Genomic DNA, 16,201 nt, shown 5'->3' with positions numbered 1-16,201 from the left:
CATATATATATATATATAAATATATATATATATATATATATATATATCAAATTTTTACCTAATAATGCAAGATGCACGTCACGTGGTAACAACTCTGCAAACACAAATGGAAGCAATCGTTCCATAAAGACATGGCAATCATGGTTTTTCATTCCTGAAAACTTCCCAACCTTGATGTCTGCACAACTAGCTAAATCAGCTATGTACCCATCTGGAAATTTAACATCTTCTTTGACCCATTGAGGTAGGTTTTTTTTTTCCTTTCGCACTCAATCTCCAAATAGGAAAAGGAGCTCTCCCACCAGCATCAACATGTAATTGACTTCGATCACAAAATCTTGCAACATCCAAGCGGGACCTCACATTGTCTTTTGATTTATCTTTCACATTCATAACAGTGTACATGAGATTATCGAGAATATTCTTCTCAATATGCATCACATCAAGATTGTGTCGTAAGTTAAAATCGGTCCAATACGGGAGCTTCCACAAGATGCTTTCTTTGTGCCAATTATGCCAACTTCCATAGCCATCCACTTTATTTTCATGCCCATTTTCTCAGTAGTCAGATGTCTTTGGCGGTTCGACATTTCTTATACGCTCATGTAAGACCTGTTCACCCATCAAATATTGCGGTGGATAGTCGTTCACTGCGTGTTTACCTTTCAGAACGTGTTTTTTATCCTTTCGCATTGGATGATTAGCAGGAAGAAATCTCCTGTGGCAATCAAACCAACATGTCTTCCTACCAGCTGGCAATTGAAATGCATTTGTATCGTCCATACAAATTGGGCAAGCTAATCTTCCGTGTGTTGTCCATCATGACAACATGCCATATGATGGGAAATCGATGATAGTCCACAAAAGGACAACTTTAAGGTTGAAATTTTGATCTAAGGACACATCATATGCCTCCACTCCATTATACCATAACTCTTTTAATTCATCGATCAATGGTTGGAGAAAAACGTCAAGACTAGCTCGTGGATAATTCGGTCCTGAATTCAAAATCATCAGAAACAAATACTCCGTGTTCATGCACATCCCAGGAGGCAAGTTGTATGGAGTCAATATCACTGGCCATAACGAATATTGTTTCGACATCCCAAAAGGATTGAAACCATCTGTACATAATCCAAGATAAACATTACGCGGTTCTGCTGCAAATGAGGGATACAATTGCTGGAAATTCTTCCACTCAGCCGCATCTGAAGGATGACACATTAATCCCTCCTCAGAGCTATGTTCAGCGTGCCATCTCATAGAAGCTGCAGTCTTCTCAGATTGGTACATTCTCTTCAGCCTTTCCGCAATCGGTAAATACCACATCTTGCTGAATGATATTCTTGTTCTTCCTTCACTAGCCTTATGCCTTTGTTTCCCGCAGAACTTGCAATGCTCCAACTTCTCATCATCTTTCCAAAAGAGCATACAGTTATCTATACATACATCATGTGTATGACACAGTAATCCTAGCTTTTGCATCAAAGTCTCTGTCTCATAGTATGAACCGGTTGGCTGATTACCCTATGATAAGTACTCCGTAAACAATCCTGTCCATGAATCCATATAATTTTCAGACAAATTGTAGTTGACCTTATTGTTCATGAACCGAGCTGCCAACGATAACTGCGACTGCCCTTCCCGACATCCATCATACAGTGAAGTGTTTGCAGCAGCTAACATATCATAAAACCGTTTTGCTTCTTGGGTGGGTTGTTCATGAACATGATCATTTCCACTTTCATGTTCATGATACTCGTTATATGGTACAAAACCATGAAATGCATCATTCACCATCCTAGCATATATTTTCTCCCCATCAAATCCCATTGGTTCACTAGCACTAGCATAATCTGCATTATTAGCATAATGACTACTAGTTCCCTCCCCAACAACATCATAATCTTCACCATGTGCATACCATACATAATAGTTAGGCATAAACCCCCTACTTAGCAAATGATTCAAAACTGAGGCAGCTTTTAAAGACTTTGAATATTGACATACTACACAAGGGCAGTAAAACCTACCTCTGCTATTTTGTGCATGGCTACAGGCAAAATCAATGAACTCTTCCACACCCGCCGAATAATCCAATGAGATATGATTAGTGAACGGATCGATCCGATTGTACATCCATGCTCTTGACGGATTGTTCCACATTATTTTATTTTTCTTTCTCACGTTTTTTTTCTTCTTTCTCACGTTTTTTTCTCTTTGATGTCGATGTAAATGAAAGAAGAAGTGGTGGCATATATATAAGAGAAATTTTGCCACTCTTTTGCGACTATTATAGAGAGAGTCACAAAATTTCAGTACACCTAACACATTTTTTGCACGTTTTTTGCCGACATGGTAAGACTCTTTTGCAACCATTTTCATAAGAGTCCCAAAAGTTGAGTACATCTATCTTCCACATTCTCAACGTTTTTTGCCGACATGCAGCGACGACTTTGCTACTAAATGATGCTCGAAAAAGTCGTTGCAAATAAGTCTCTATTTTGCGACTTATTTGCGACTATTCTCACGTACCAAAATGGCAGTTGCAAAGTAGTCACAAAATGCATCTTGTTTTGCGACGAAATAATATCAGTCACCAAAGAGTATGTATGCGGTCGCAAACGTGAGATGTTTTTGTGACTGTGTTGTTTCATCGTAAATTTGTGACGGTTTTCCTTCCGTATTTTATATGGTCGTTAATAGGTCTTAAAACAGTCGCAAAAACGTCGCAAATTTTTGCGACTAAACAATCAGTCACAAACAGTAGTCGCAAATGGCATGGTTCTTGTAGTGATATAGATCATATAAATTATGTTTATTGGTGCACAGTATGTCATTTTATAAATCCAATTCTTGATTCAGTTGTTATGTGTAGACTGCAACAAACTAATAATCTGTGTAGCCAGCAAACATTATTCCAAGAGGAAAGAAAAAGGTTTGAAAGATAGTTTTCCTATTTTTGCAAGGGAGACATGCTATATTTTTGGACACATGTTATGTGTACTCTTTAGGCTTATATTTAGGGAAATTTAGAAAAAATGACATTTTTCTTTTAAAATGTCCATATATACTTTTAATTTTTAGGTTTGGCCATATAGGTTTTATAATAATTAAAACCCAGTTTTACCCTTAATTTTCAAAACAATTTAAATTAAAAAATACAAAACACTAATTTTAATTTATTTACAAACGATATGTATGCTTACATGCCATGGCTTCTATTCTATCACGTGCTCGACGAAATGCCTCACTGAAAGCTTTGGTTGGGGATGTTTTGAGTTCTCGCTGTTTTGTGTCTCTTGGAGCTTTAGGGGTATTTTGTTTGGCTATGTGTTTTATGTTCTCAATATAAGGCTATGTCTTTTCCGGGTTGATCGTTATACATATAGAGGTTCTGCCTCATTCATGATCAAATAAAAAGCTTTGTCTTTTCCGGGTTGATCGTTATACATATAGAGGTTCTGCCTCATTTATGACAAATAAAAAGCTTTGTCTTTTCTGGATTGATCGTTATATATGATAGGCTCTGCCTACGCTACGATCAAAGAAAAGTTATGTCTATTAAATTCTTATATATAAGGCTATAGCTCTTATTTTATTTTCTGATTTTATGTTTGTTTATTTAATTTTGTTTATTCATAAACAATAACTATATGTGTTATATGAGATTTAAAGATAATGAAATATCTTTAAAATCAAAAATATATTTCTCTTATGAGAAAATACGAAGCACATGTCAGTGTATCATAGACAATGCAAGCATAATTGGAAGGTCTAGGTGAGTTAGTCTCTCGACTTTCAAAGACATCATATTCATAATTATCGATGTCTAACATTCTCCAAAGTCTCAAAGAAACTCATGAAGTTTCAGAGACATTTTGTCTTAAGAAAATTATTATGTTGAGACTATAAATAAATATGGTATCACAAGATCAACCATATTGGAGACACGCGTGTATATGATTATATCATGAAAAAACAAAGATGGCAAAATGATAGTAAATATGAAATTCCCTAAGGCATCAAGCATAGTATTACCGGTCAAGCCATCCCGGTCAATCAATGATACTAAAAATCATTGTGAATTTGTTTAAAAGTATTGCATGTTCCCGTTCACATTTCATGAGGTTGTAAGCACTGCACTTCATTCACATTTCATGTAACATCTAATTTATATTGAATTTATTTAAGTTTATTTAAATTCATTTAAATTTTCTATTTATTGTTTATGGAGTGATGGTTATATACCTCCTCCTTAATTCTGTAGTAGGCTATGCCTCCAGAATCATATAATGTTGGTTCATTCACCATCCTTTTGGATTAACAAGCTCATTGTATATATATGATGGTTTGATTTCTTTAATAAATCCCTAAATTAAACCCCAAAAATAACCGATCTAAAAATAAGATTCGGTCAAAGATGAATGGTCATAAAAGTCATCATCTTTAGAGGGGATAATACTAGTCCCACATCTTGATAAGGATCTAAGATAATACACATGACCCAAATCGGTATGTTGTTGATCCTAAAGTGGGATTCAGTACGAGATGAATGAACTCCAAGAGTTATCATCTCGAGGGGGAGAATTAAAGGAATCCCACATCGACAATAAGTCGATAATCTTTGGTAAATTTGACACCCCATAGCGATATAACTATGGTGAAGTCATATCCTATAGTTTATCACATATTTATGTCGCATGTGATAAAGTGAAACATCCATGATGTTCACTCTTGAAATGAGCTATAATGAATCGTTCATAGCGCAATCCTTAGAGATTGCAAAACGGTTCTTGGTGATTTAATCTCCATGTCAAAACATGGAACATGCAGTTTTGCATGTAGTCAAATATTATATATGAGACCAACAATTTATAATGAAATATTTCTTCCATGTTATATATTTATGGTTGGAGATTAAATATTTCTCATTATGAATCTTATGGGTGTGTGATATACAAATGCTCCCCCACACCGCATAAAAATATCATCCACAGAGGATGAAATATATAGATGTGATAGATGAGTCTCCGCTCTAATAATGTTAACGCCATCTTATGAGAGATGTGCCTATTGCAAGATTTGCATATCATCATGTTAGTTGATAAAGATCCCATCACTATGGGGAAATCATAGAATAATAGTTTGGATCTTTGAACAAATGAATATAATGAATGTGAACTTGATTGTTCAAACGTTCAAAAGACCACTATTCAAAATGTATACTGCAAATCAAATGCAAAAAGCTGATGAATGAGATTTCATATTGATCCTCGCTTAAATGAATATGAACTTGTAGTTCTGAGAAATCTAACATCCCAACTAAAAATGCTCCAATAAAATATGTCTCTGACAGATGACATACTAAGTCTATGACACATAAGAAACGTGATAGACTACTTTGGTTCCTAAGATAAATAAAATCCTCGAAAAGAAAAAGAGCAAATTAAAAAGAGGATTATACTCTCAAAAGAGGAGCAAATGAACTCCTAAAGAGGAGTAGATAGACTCTTAAAGAAGGGCTAATAGACTCCTAGAGAGGAGCACATAAACTCCTTAGGAGGAGCAAATATACTACTCAAGAGGAGCAGAAAAACCGATTGATATGGTTAATAACGAAATCAGGTACCTGAATAAAATCATTTATATAATGATTAAAGAGATCTTGATTAACCATGTCATCACTGGAAATATGGAACCAAATACATAATGTCGACAATAAAATGATATTGCGCAAATGTGATTAAAGAGGATCATAAATCTCCGCTCTGTGAGTGTATAGAGATATATATTGGCCAATAAAGAGATAGTCAAGTCTATATTAAACTCGTATGAAAGACGAGTAATTTTTGGACTAGTGGTCCAAGCATCAAAAGGGTATAATGATATATAACAAAATGGTGTGTCGTGCCATGTTTTGTTAAAGTACCCTATATCAATCAAAATTGATGTTATATGATGACTTGAAATACATCTCGTGGGATGATTGAAGATCTTATCCCGAAAGATATATGATATCATGATTATGTTCTCGAGAACTCATAACAGTGATGATTTTGAACATTATCAAAACTCTTGAAGAGTTATTTGGAATAAAAGATCTTGTAAACATCTTTCAAAATAGATGTTATACCAATCACTTCTAAAGGAAGTCATTTATATATATATAGTCATATAAGATCATATATAAATGCTGACGAGCATTTATATATCATATGAATTGTGCATAGCATTTTCTACTAATCTCTTTGCAGCATATAACTCATTCTCTATGAGTATATTTTGAGTATGAGTTAAAATATATCTTCTATTGCAAAGGTATGATTAACTTGGGCTTAATATATTTTGGAACCCCCAAGTTTGGTTTAGTTGGTTTTGCAGATGGAAGATCTATATCGGATCAATATAAAGATAAATCGCAAAACAACGACTTTGCGACGTTTCAGTGATAGACTTTTGCCGTTGCTTGTTCAAGTCATGCCAAAATAACTGTGCTTCATATGCCATATCGAGAATCCCTAATGGCTCGGATGATGCCCGAACGTCAACCAATAGTTCTCTACCTAAGATTGGAGCCTCGTAACATGTTGGCGAAGAACTTCAAACAGAGGGTTCGATCGGCATCAACTAGTTAATGCTTGTTGAAGACTATGTTGCATATGTCGCCCAAATCAAAGGAAGCTACACCAAGAGAGACAAAACAAGACATATTCCTCTCTTACACTCAAGAATTCGAGAAGAATAAAGAAATTGATCGCCCGTCCATCAACTCAAGTAACAATGTAGCAGAGTTACTTACAAAGGTGCTTCCGACTACCTCATTCAGAATGCAACTTCAGAGATCAAAATGCATCTTTTGAAGATGATACTTCCAGGGGGAGAATATGATGATTCGCGTAGCTGCACTCTTTTTCCCTTATTATGGTTTTTATCCCACTGGGTTTTTCCATGATAAGGTTTTTAACGAGGCAGCAAATAACATGCAGAAGATTGACCTCAAAGACGAATGTCAATGGTGAAGGTCTATCTCTCTTCAGAAGAATGAAGAAAATGATCGATATGGATCATCTACGGAAGATATGAAGAAAAGTAGACTCGTTTGTTCAAAGCAAAGAATGATCGATATGTGTCATCTACGAAACCTAGGGGTGTCAATCGGGCTGGCCCGGCCCGGCCTGGCCCAAAATCCGTAAAGCCCGCATATGTTTGAGCCCGGCCCGGCCCGACCCGAAATATTTCCGAACCTATATTTAAAAGCCCGAGCCCGCCCCTAACAGGGCTACAGGACTTTTCGGGCTTTTTCGGGCTTATTTTATCGATCGAAAATTCAAACTTATAAGTCTTAAAAAGCAGTGTTTGAAGGTGCATTATAAAACAAATCAATCAAAAATTCAATAACTCATCTATATTCACTACAACCAACTTAATTTAATAGAAAAGGTTTAAAACTAAATAAAATTTCGATACTTTAACCAAATAAACCAATATATAATTCATATAAAATGTCATTAATAAAAATTTTAAAGTATAAAATATGGTTATTGAGTAAATATGAAAACTATGATTAGAGTTTAAAACTTTATTTACAATAAATTATTAATTAAATATTGCAATCAAACAAAAATGTTAAAAAAAAATACAAATATATTTGTTAAAGGGATTTTCGGGTTGGCCCGAGCTTTTTTTGATCAGCTTTTTTTTGCAAGTATGTGAGTCAATTTGCTTTTCTTTATACAAAAATCATTGTTTTTGAAGTTAATTGTTGATTTTGAATTTATAATATTTTTTTTCGTCATTGGTAAATTGGTAAATAATAGTTGTAAATCCGATAGTTTCGTTTCCAATAATGATTCTGTTACATCGCATCAATGATCGATCATCAGCGTCGTTAAACCATATGACACAAGGTCAACTACGTGAATTTGATGAAGGATTTCGCAAACCAATTAAAATGCAAGTATAGCCAGATTTCGCAAATAAAAACACAATAACTAACTGTTTGTGGTTTTTCAACTGTTTATGGAAATTGTAAACCCTATATGAAAGTTTGAAAATGATTTTTTTTTTCATATACATTACTACTGTCTATAGTTTTTTCTAGTATATGAAAAAGATATGTTTAAATTTTTTTGCGTTACACATCCGAAAATGGCATACCGGCACCGATCACCATCCTTCAATAATATGTCAAAAAGACTGTGATATAAATATCATATGATGGGAAAAATATCATATGTAGCTCAAATGATTTGTTAATTAATGAGCTACATACATCATGATTACATTTGAAAATAAGTAATCAAAAAACCCTTTTTTTTTTCTCTCCCTAAACGTGAGTTAGGGATGGGAAAAATCCCAACCCAAAAATTTAATTCGAACCCGATTGAAAATATCTAATCCAAATCCGAATCTGAACTTTAAAAATATCTAATTAGATGTTTTTAGTAAATGAAATGGGTACCCGAACCCGATTGGGTATATCCGAACTATCCAAAGTTACATATATTTAACAATAGGTTGAGTTAATTTACAAGTTTCAGAAGTAATTTTATAATCACTATTACAACTTACAAGATAAATTAGTTTTCATTTTTAAATATGTCAATTTTCATACGTTAATTTAGATAGATTATATAGTTTTAACTTTGAATTTGATGCCATTTGATGTTTTAAGAAGTAAAAAATTATCGGCTTGTGAATTTAGTATTTTGTTATTTAGAATTGTCCTTTTCTTTTCATGAATTCAATTTGGCTTGATAACTTTGGTTTTTTTAAAATTTATGATTATAATCATTTTTAATGAATTTGGATTGATTTCAGGCTCTTTTACTTTGGTTTCGATTAACAAATTACAAATCTGATCCGAACCCGAAATATAATTTCAGACATTGGGTGAAACCCAAAAATACCTAAACCCGATGGGTGTTTATCCGAACCCGACCCGAAATCTAAAAATATCTGAATGAGTCTTATGTTTCTAAACCCAAAAACTTGAAATACCCGACCCGAAACCCGAAAGGATACCCGAATGCCCACCCCATCGTGAATTCGCCTCTCTCCTTGTCTTCGCTTCCAGATCTGTTTAGATAGGATCACGTTTTGAAGGGCTCTAACTAGACGTTATTAGGTAATTGGTGCTTTGGTTGCCGTCGTCGTATCCGAAAGTGTGTTCTTTTTGACAGCAAGAGATTCTCTTAACTCAGTTGTCTTGCTTCCCAGGTTATGAAGTCCTTGGTTCTTGGTTTCGAAAGATCAGCTCTCATTGTGATAGGAGGTGGTTGATGTTACTATCGTGTTAGCCGCGGGCACCCTTGGTAAATCTCAGTCGCACGTGATTCAAAAGAAGAGGTTATTTGCTTCTTGGTTCTTTTGCTTCTCTTAAGATTTTAGCTTGGTTTCTTCTGTTCTTAGTAAAAGGTTTTGCGATTTGGGTTTAAATTTTCTGTTTTGTTGTATTATCTTTAGTTTCCTTTGTTTTGGGTTTATTTTCCGGAGAAATCTCTCTTTCTTCCGGCCTTAGACTTTGGGGACATAAACTTTGTCCGCCAACTTAATGTTCCCTCTTTTGGGCGTTGTATTTCACCATGGTTCCACAACAAGTTTCAATAATAAAAATTTCAAATGAAAAAAAAAAAACTACATACATTGTCCGTAAAATCAGAATTAACCTAGACATAACTCTCGGTTTGATAAGATTCATCATTTAATTAATGTGATTATGTGAAATTAATAAAACTTCCAGAGACGGGAAATTTTTAAAGAGCGTGGCAACCAATCTTTTATATGCTTAGCATACACATCTCGTGGGAAACAATCTCCAGAAATCTACTATCATCAATGAGTTACACCTATAGATCATATCTTTTTTTTTGTAAAAAAATGTAAAATTAATTCGAAAAAATTGTTTACATCAAATGCAGCTTTTGTCAATAAGAAAAAGTGAAAACAGACATTTCAGATAATTAAAAGACTAGTATCTTAGTTAAGAGGATAGCGTGAGGCAAACTTGTCACGAGGCAATCCCGAAATCTCCCATTCCCTATTCTTGGATTGAAAGTAACCAGTTTCTTACTTGTTGATCCAGTCGCCGGACTAGTTGGTTTGAGGGAGTAACTGTACCGCCATTGCGCTTGTTGTTTCTTTCCACCCACAAAGAGTGAATGGTTAGTTGGAAGCTATAACGGAAGAGGAAGAGAATTTCATGGCCCAAGGAAGTATCCATAAGAAGCGTGACGAGTTGAGACCATGCAATTGTGTGACGCGTCCGAAGTAGCTTGGATCATATCAACGTATACAAGAGAATTAATCCATGGATAGCACACATATGCTTGTTACATCCCAATTCCCTCTGATCTCTCACATGTGTATTCATTCATTCCACCAAAAGATGGATTGATGTGATAGATTAGATTTTTTTTGCGAGAACTGTTTGTCTCTACATATAACAAAGCTTTTTTTTTTTTTTGAAATACCTTTTCTTCATTAAACTCCAAAGGGGATCATACAAACGGTGCCTCCTGCATAGAGTAACACCTACACTGAATAAGCTTACATAAGTTATAACACATCATTAATCAAACACTCAAAACCAAGTGATTAGGAGAGTGGGAGCTGGGGGAACAATCCTTTGCTTGAGTGTGAGAGCCCAAGTGTAATCTGAGAATGGTTTTGAGTTTCAATAACAACAATATGCTGGTTTTGAGGTGGCAGAGTGAAGCCTTGATTTACGCTCCCTCCATATAAGGTATATCGAAGCTTGATAAGCCAGGCGAAGTATTTGAGCGATGTTCTTGTCTCTGATAGGATTCTTTAACCACCTTGATCGATCCTCAAAACTTATCGGAGAGGATAGGTAAGCTTTATCGAGAAAGTAGTGCCATAGTTCTCCGGAGTAAGAGCAATCAAAGAAGAGATGCTGGCGAGATTCATCGTGGTTGCTGCAGAGGAAACAGTGTGAGGGAACTGACAACCCCCATCTTACCAGCTTGTCCCTTGTGTGGAGATGATGCCTTGCGTTGAGCCATGTTATGAAGGAATGCTTGGGAATCCTACCTTTGATCCAGACTGATTCATACCAATCTACTTTCGCGCCTTCAGGGTATAAATAATCCCATGTAGCCGAGGTTGAGAAGACATCTGATGGTCGAGTTTCACCTATTTTCCAGAGAAACCGATCGTCCGTAGCTTCATCAAGGGAAGTTGTTACTGGAGGGGACGGAAGGCAAGCTTTAAGAAATTGAATAATGGGATTGCGACTACGAGAATTGGATATCCACCACTGACCCTGAGAAATAGCATCCGCAACTACAGCTGAGAGAGGCAAACCTGACACTCTAGGTCCAGAGGGACCCGTGATATCCAGAAGAGGACCCAAAGACGTCCAGTTATCAGTCCAAAATCTGCAAGTTACCCCAGAGCCAAGTTCACAAACGATGAATGGCCTTGCCAAGAGCCTAAGCTTGCAGATGCTTCTCCATATCCAACTTCCTGAAATAGAACCATTCAAATCCCAGAAACAATGGTTGCCTATTAAATGTCTCCTCACCCAAGACACCCACAAAGAACCTCCATTTGCAAATATCAACCAAATGAGTTTAAGGCCCAAAATCTTGTTCCAATGTGCTAACCTCTTCAACCCCCAGTCCTCCACACACTTTCGGTGTACACACTGACTCCCAACACACTTTGGCCCCTCTTGCTGAATCCGGAGACCCCTTCCATAAAAATGCATTGCATAAAGACTAAATCTCCTCCATTAAACTGTTGGGTAAGATGAATAGAGACGCCCAAAAGGAGATTAGAGAGTATATTACTGATTGAATCAGTTGCAGTCTACCAGCAAAGGACAACCACTTAACTGTCCAAGAGTTGAATCTAACCATGAGTTTATCCAAGAGCGGCTGATAATCCTGTCGAGACATCTTTTTGGTGGAAAGAGGAGCTCCCAAATATTTCACTGGAAAGGATCCCTGAGCTAACCCCGAATTGTTCGCTACTAACTGGTTAGCATTAAAATCTCCTCCATCCAGATACACCGCCGTTTTGGTCCAGTTAATCCCCAAGCCTGATTCAATCCTAAACTCCTCAAGGAGTTCCAGAATGCCTTCCAACGAGGATTGTTGACCATCGAAAAAAATGAGGATATCATCCGCAAAGCTCAAATGAGTAATCATAGGAGCTTGACAGAGAGGGTGAAGATCAAATCTACCATCCAAAGCTCCTCTGTCCAATTTCTTAGAAAGAACATCCATCACAAGAACAAAAAGCAGAGACGAGATAGGATCCCCCTGACGTAGTCCTTTCTTGCTCAGGAAGAAGCCTATGAGTTCACCATTAAAAGCGATACTGAAAGAGGGATTCGTGAAGCATTCCTTGAGCCAACCTATGAATTGAGGGGGAAGGTCGATGACCACCAATATGTTAACCATGAACTTCCAATCTAGATTATCATAAGCTTTAGCTAGATCAACCTGGAGGCAACCTCTGGTGGTGGGACCAGTGACATGAAAATTGTTGACGAGCTCAGACGCCAGAAGGACATTCTCACAAAAATGTCGACCTTGCACAAATCCGACCTGGTTTACTTGTACTGCATCAGCAATGAAAGTCTTCAGATTCTGCTTAAGGAGCCTTGCTATGATCTTATAAACTTTGTTGCAGCAGGATATTGGTCTGAAAAGAGGAATGGAATCGGCTCCTTGAACTTTTGGAATGAGAGTAATGGCGGTGGCATTAAAAAACCTTGGGAGATGACCGCATGTGAAAAAGGCTTTGACAGCTTCCACAACCTCCAGACCCACTATATCCCATGCTTCCCATAAAAACTCCACAGGAAAGCCGTCAGGACCCGGAGCTTTTGACTTAGGCATCGATACTATTGTTCGCCTTATATCTCCCACCGAAGGCATAGTCAACAACTGGGCTGTCAACTCTGGGGAACACCTGAAAGAGAGTAAGTCTTTAATCCCCCTAACTGATAATGGATTCACCTTCGCATTCTCTGAGTCTAAAATTCTTTGGTAGTAAGAAACAAGGAAATCCTTAATTTGATCCAAATTATAAATCAATTCTCCATCTTCACCCCTTAAGAACTTGATGTAGTTTCTACTTTGATTAGCAATAACTGACTTGAAGAAGAAAGCCATATTTGCATCCCCTTCAGCCAACCAACGCACTCTCAACTTTTGTCTGTAGAAAGACTCCTGAGCAGCTGCGAAAAAATTCCAATTCTGCCTTGCTACAAATTCCTCTCAGAATAGAGAATCTGATGGCGATCTCAGTAAATCAGCCTGAATGGACTCAAGACGGGCCAAAGAGTCCTTAGTTCTCTGCTGAATATTACCAAAACCTTCCCTGTTCAACCGCTTGCAAGCTGCTTTAACAATCTTCAATCTTTGAGCCAAGATAAAAAGAGCAGAACCTGTCCCACTTTCTTCAGACCAGGCTGCATCGATCACCTCCTTGAACTTGGGATGAGTGGATAAAAACGAGAAATATTTGAAGGATTTCTTACTAGTTTGAATGTGAGAAGAGGTGTGCACCAGAGCAAGGGAATGATCCGAATCTCCCGGGGGATCAAGGATCGCTATAGCTTCCGGGAAAGAGTCTCTCCATTGATCATTCACCAAAACCTTATCCAACTTTCTCAATATTGGATTGTCAGGCTGATTGTTCTTCCACATATAAAGGGCTCCTCTACTCGACAAATCAGACAAACCATTATCTACAAACATTGATTGAATTCCGACATATCCGTTAGAGGCAAGGGATGAGGCAGCACTGAATAGTGTTCATTAGCTGAGATAATCTGGTTGAAATCCCCCATAATCATCACAGGAGACCCCTTTGCAGGAGAGTTTTGGATTATTGATGTGATATCCTCCCAAAGTTCTCTTCTTTGAAGTAAAGTGTTGTACCCGTAAACAAAAGCTACTGCAAATTTTTCTTTCGACTCTGGTATGAAACTCCGCATAGCATAATCTGAGCTGATTTGTAATAACATATGATAGATACCGAAGGGTCCCAAACCACCCAAATTCTGCCATTCTCCGCAAACTGATAGTTGTATTCTCCTCTCCACCCTAGAAAGGAAACCCATAAAATTTGATCCGCATTCTCCTCCGAGACATGCGTCTCCAAAATACTACCAAGAACTGGCTTATTTTTAGACATCCAACTTCTAACAAATCGTTGTCTAGAGAAGCTGTTTAAACCTCTATTATTCCAACAAAAAACCTTCGACATCTATATCCAAAAAGTGAAGGTAGAGCTATGCTCTTTCAAGGATTAACAGCCCCTAACCGGGGAACTACCCCGACTAGGCTGAGAATCTGAAGCAGGAGGAGAAATCATGTACTTCTCTGGACACGGCTTTATAACTGAAGCTTATCCTCGCTCCTCTGAATCCCAAACTGCTTCTTAGTCTCCATTTTAGCAAACTTACGGGCACTCAGCGCACCCGGGAACCCTACATGTGTATCCGCTACATCCTGGGTTTTCTTTCCTTTATTCTTTTTCTTTGAACCAGCTTCAACCCATGATTCTCTAAAGGCAAGCACTCTCGTTGTTCCTTCAAGGCCAAGCTCTTCACTACTTCCAACTCTTTTTTCCAAACCTCAGTTACCTCTCGAGTAGAAGCTGGCAATGACTCAACACTCTGATGCGTATCAGCTCTCTACACCGGAGGAGCACTACTACTTCTCCCCTTACCTGAACTAGCAGAGGAAACTCCTATCTCCAAGCATTTAGGAGGATCCGGAAACTTATCGGGGGAAACCAATGAGGCAACCTTTCCTTGGACTTAATCTCTTTGGGAATAGTGACACTCTCCGACCCCGAACCAAGTGATACCGTTGTGTCAGTAGCTGCAACTCCACCAGCCAAGAAACCAACACTTTTATCCACTCCTGACTTCTTCTTCATAAGTGGCTTGGGACACCTATTCAACAAGTGTCCAAACTTGTCACAATTACAACACTACGGAGGCAATCATGGATAAGACACGTGAACCTTGACCGAGTTCATAAGCTTATCCCTAACAATAATCTTCGTAGGAGGTGACTTATCAAGAGAAATTTCCACCTTTACTTTGGTGTTACCAAGATACTAAGGATCTAGCCTCGATTTCTCGGTGTGCAGAGGCTCTCCAATAGCACTTGCTATCACACTTATTCCTGAGAACGAATACATCTGAGGCGGGACATTATGCAAAACTGCCCTAGTCGGCACCAATCAACCATGGAACAACGTTGAAAGCACAATTCCCAGCCTGCCAATATCCCACTTGTAATACCCAATCCCTAGTCTTTACACAAGGTATTAAGATGAGGCACGAGGTGTCCGAAACCTGACGGATGGTTATGTTTCCATATTTACCCCAGACGGGTTGAGATCGGAGTAGATTTTCGCCGAAGGGGGAATCAGACCATGAAAATTAGCCATAATGTGACCCTTCCATTGATCCGCGGTCTTAAGTAAAATCGAGGCAGGAGCTTGAATAACCAGAATTCCATCTTCAATCATTACCGGCAAGTCAATCTTCTTGAGGTTTCTTAAGGAAGCCTTAAAACGTTCTGCTTGAGTCTGAGTTGAGGAAATAAGGAGATTCTGAGAGATCTGGTTCGAGAGTGATGAAATCTAAGGAGGAACCGGAACTGTACTAGAAGGGAGATCTGGATCTAGAACTGAGGACGGAATGGGGCAAGATGGGTCTAGGGGATCTGGGGGATCCAACATCCTGAAAGTAGCTGAAGATAACCGGACCAAGAAAGGAAAGAGGAGGGAGAAAGGGGAATTTTCTCGACGAACGGCGTGAGGCCGAACTCCGGCAGAGATTTACGAAGAGATCTTGAAAGACATGTTGAAGCTCATTAAAATGAATTACAAGACTTATTTCTAACCTTTCCTTAGAGATTTATTGTTTCTCAGAAACTATTTATAAAGGAGAAATATATAAAAAAAAAATATTTAACCTCTCTTTACTTAAATGTGTCGGTAAAAAGAAAATAAAAAAGAACGTTGTAATTGTTTATCACTTGGATGGAGCACTATCTTTAAGAAAAATAAGAAATTTGACAAGGATCTTAAAACAACAGACAAAACTAGTTCTAGTCAAACACATGAAAAGATTTCTTATACTCTATTTAGCCAACACATAAACTGTTGCAGTGACTTACCATCCACACAATACTAGTTTCTA

General features: G+C 37.5%; 1 protein-coding gene and 1 pseudogene across 1 annotated transcript; both read right to left on the bottom strand.

Moving 5' to 3' along the window:
- Positions 1-219: 219 nt before the first annotated feature.
- On the bottom strand, positions 220-1,208 carry LOC147927151 (uncharacterized; annotated as a pseudogene).
- Positions 1,209-13,253: 12,045 nt separating this feature from the next.
- LOC104748739 (uncharacterized) lies at positions 13,254-13,736 on the bottom strand. Its single transcript, XM_010470336.1, has one exon. It carries the CDS (start codon positions 13,734-13,736, stop codon positions 13,254-13,256), a length of 483 nt encoding a protein of 160 aa, XP_010468638.1.
- Between the last annotated feature and the right edge of the window lie 2,465 nt (positions 13,737-16,201).

Source organism: Camelina sativa, chromosome 15 (genome assembly GCF_030686135.1).
Source record: "Camelina sativa cultivar CO46 ecotype springtype chromosome 15, ASM3068613v1".
NCBI lineage: Eukaryota > Viridiplantae > Streptophyta > Magnoliopsida > Brassicales > Brassicaceae > Camelina > Camelina sativa.
This window is presented reverse-complemented; position numbering and strand designations above follow the sequence as displayed.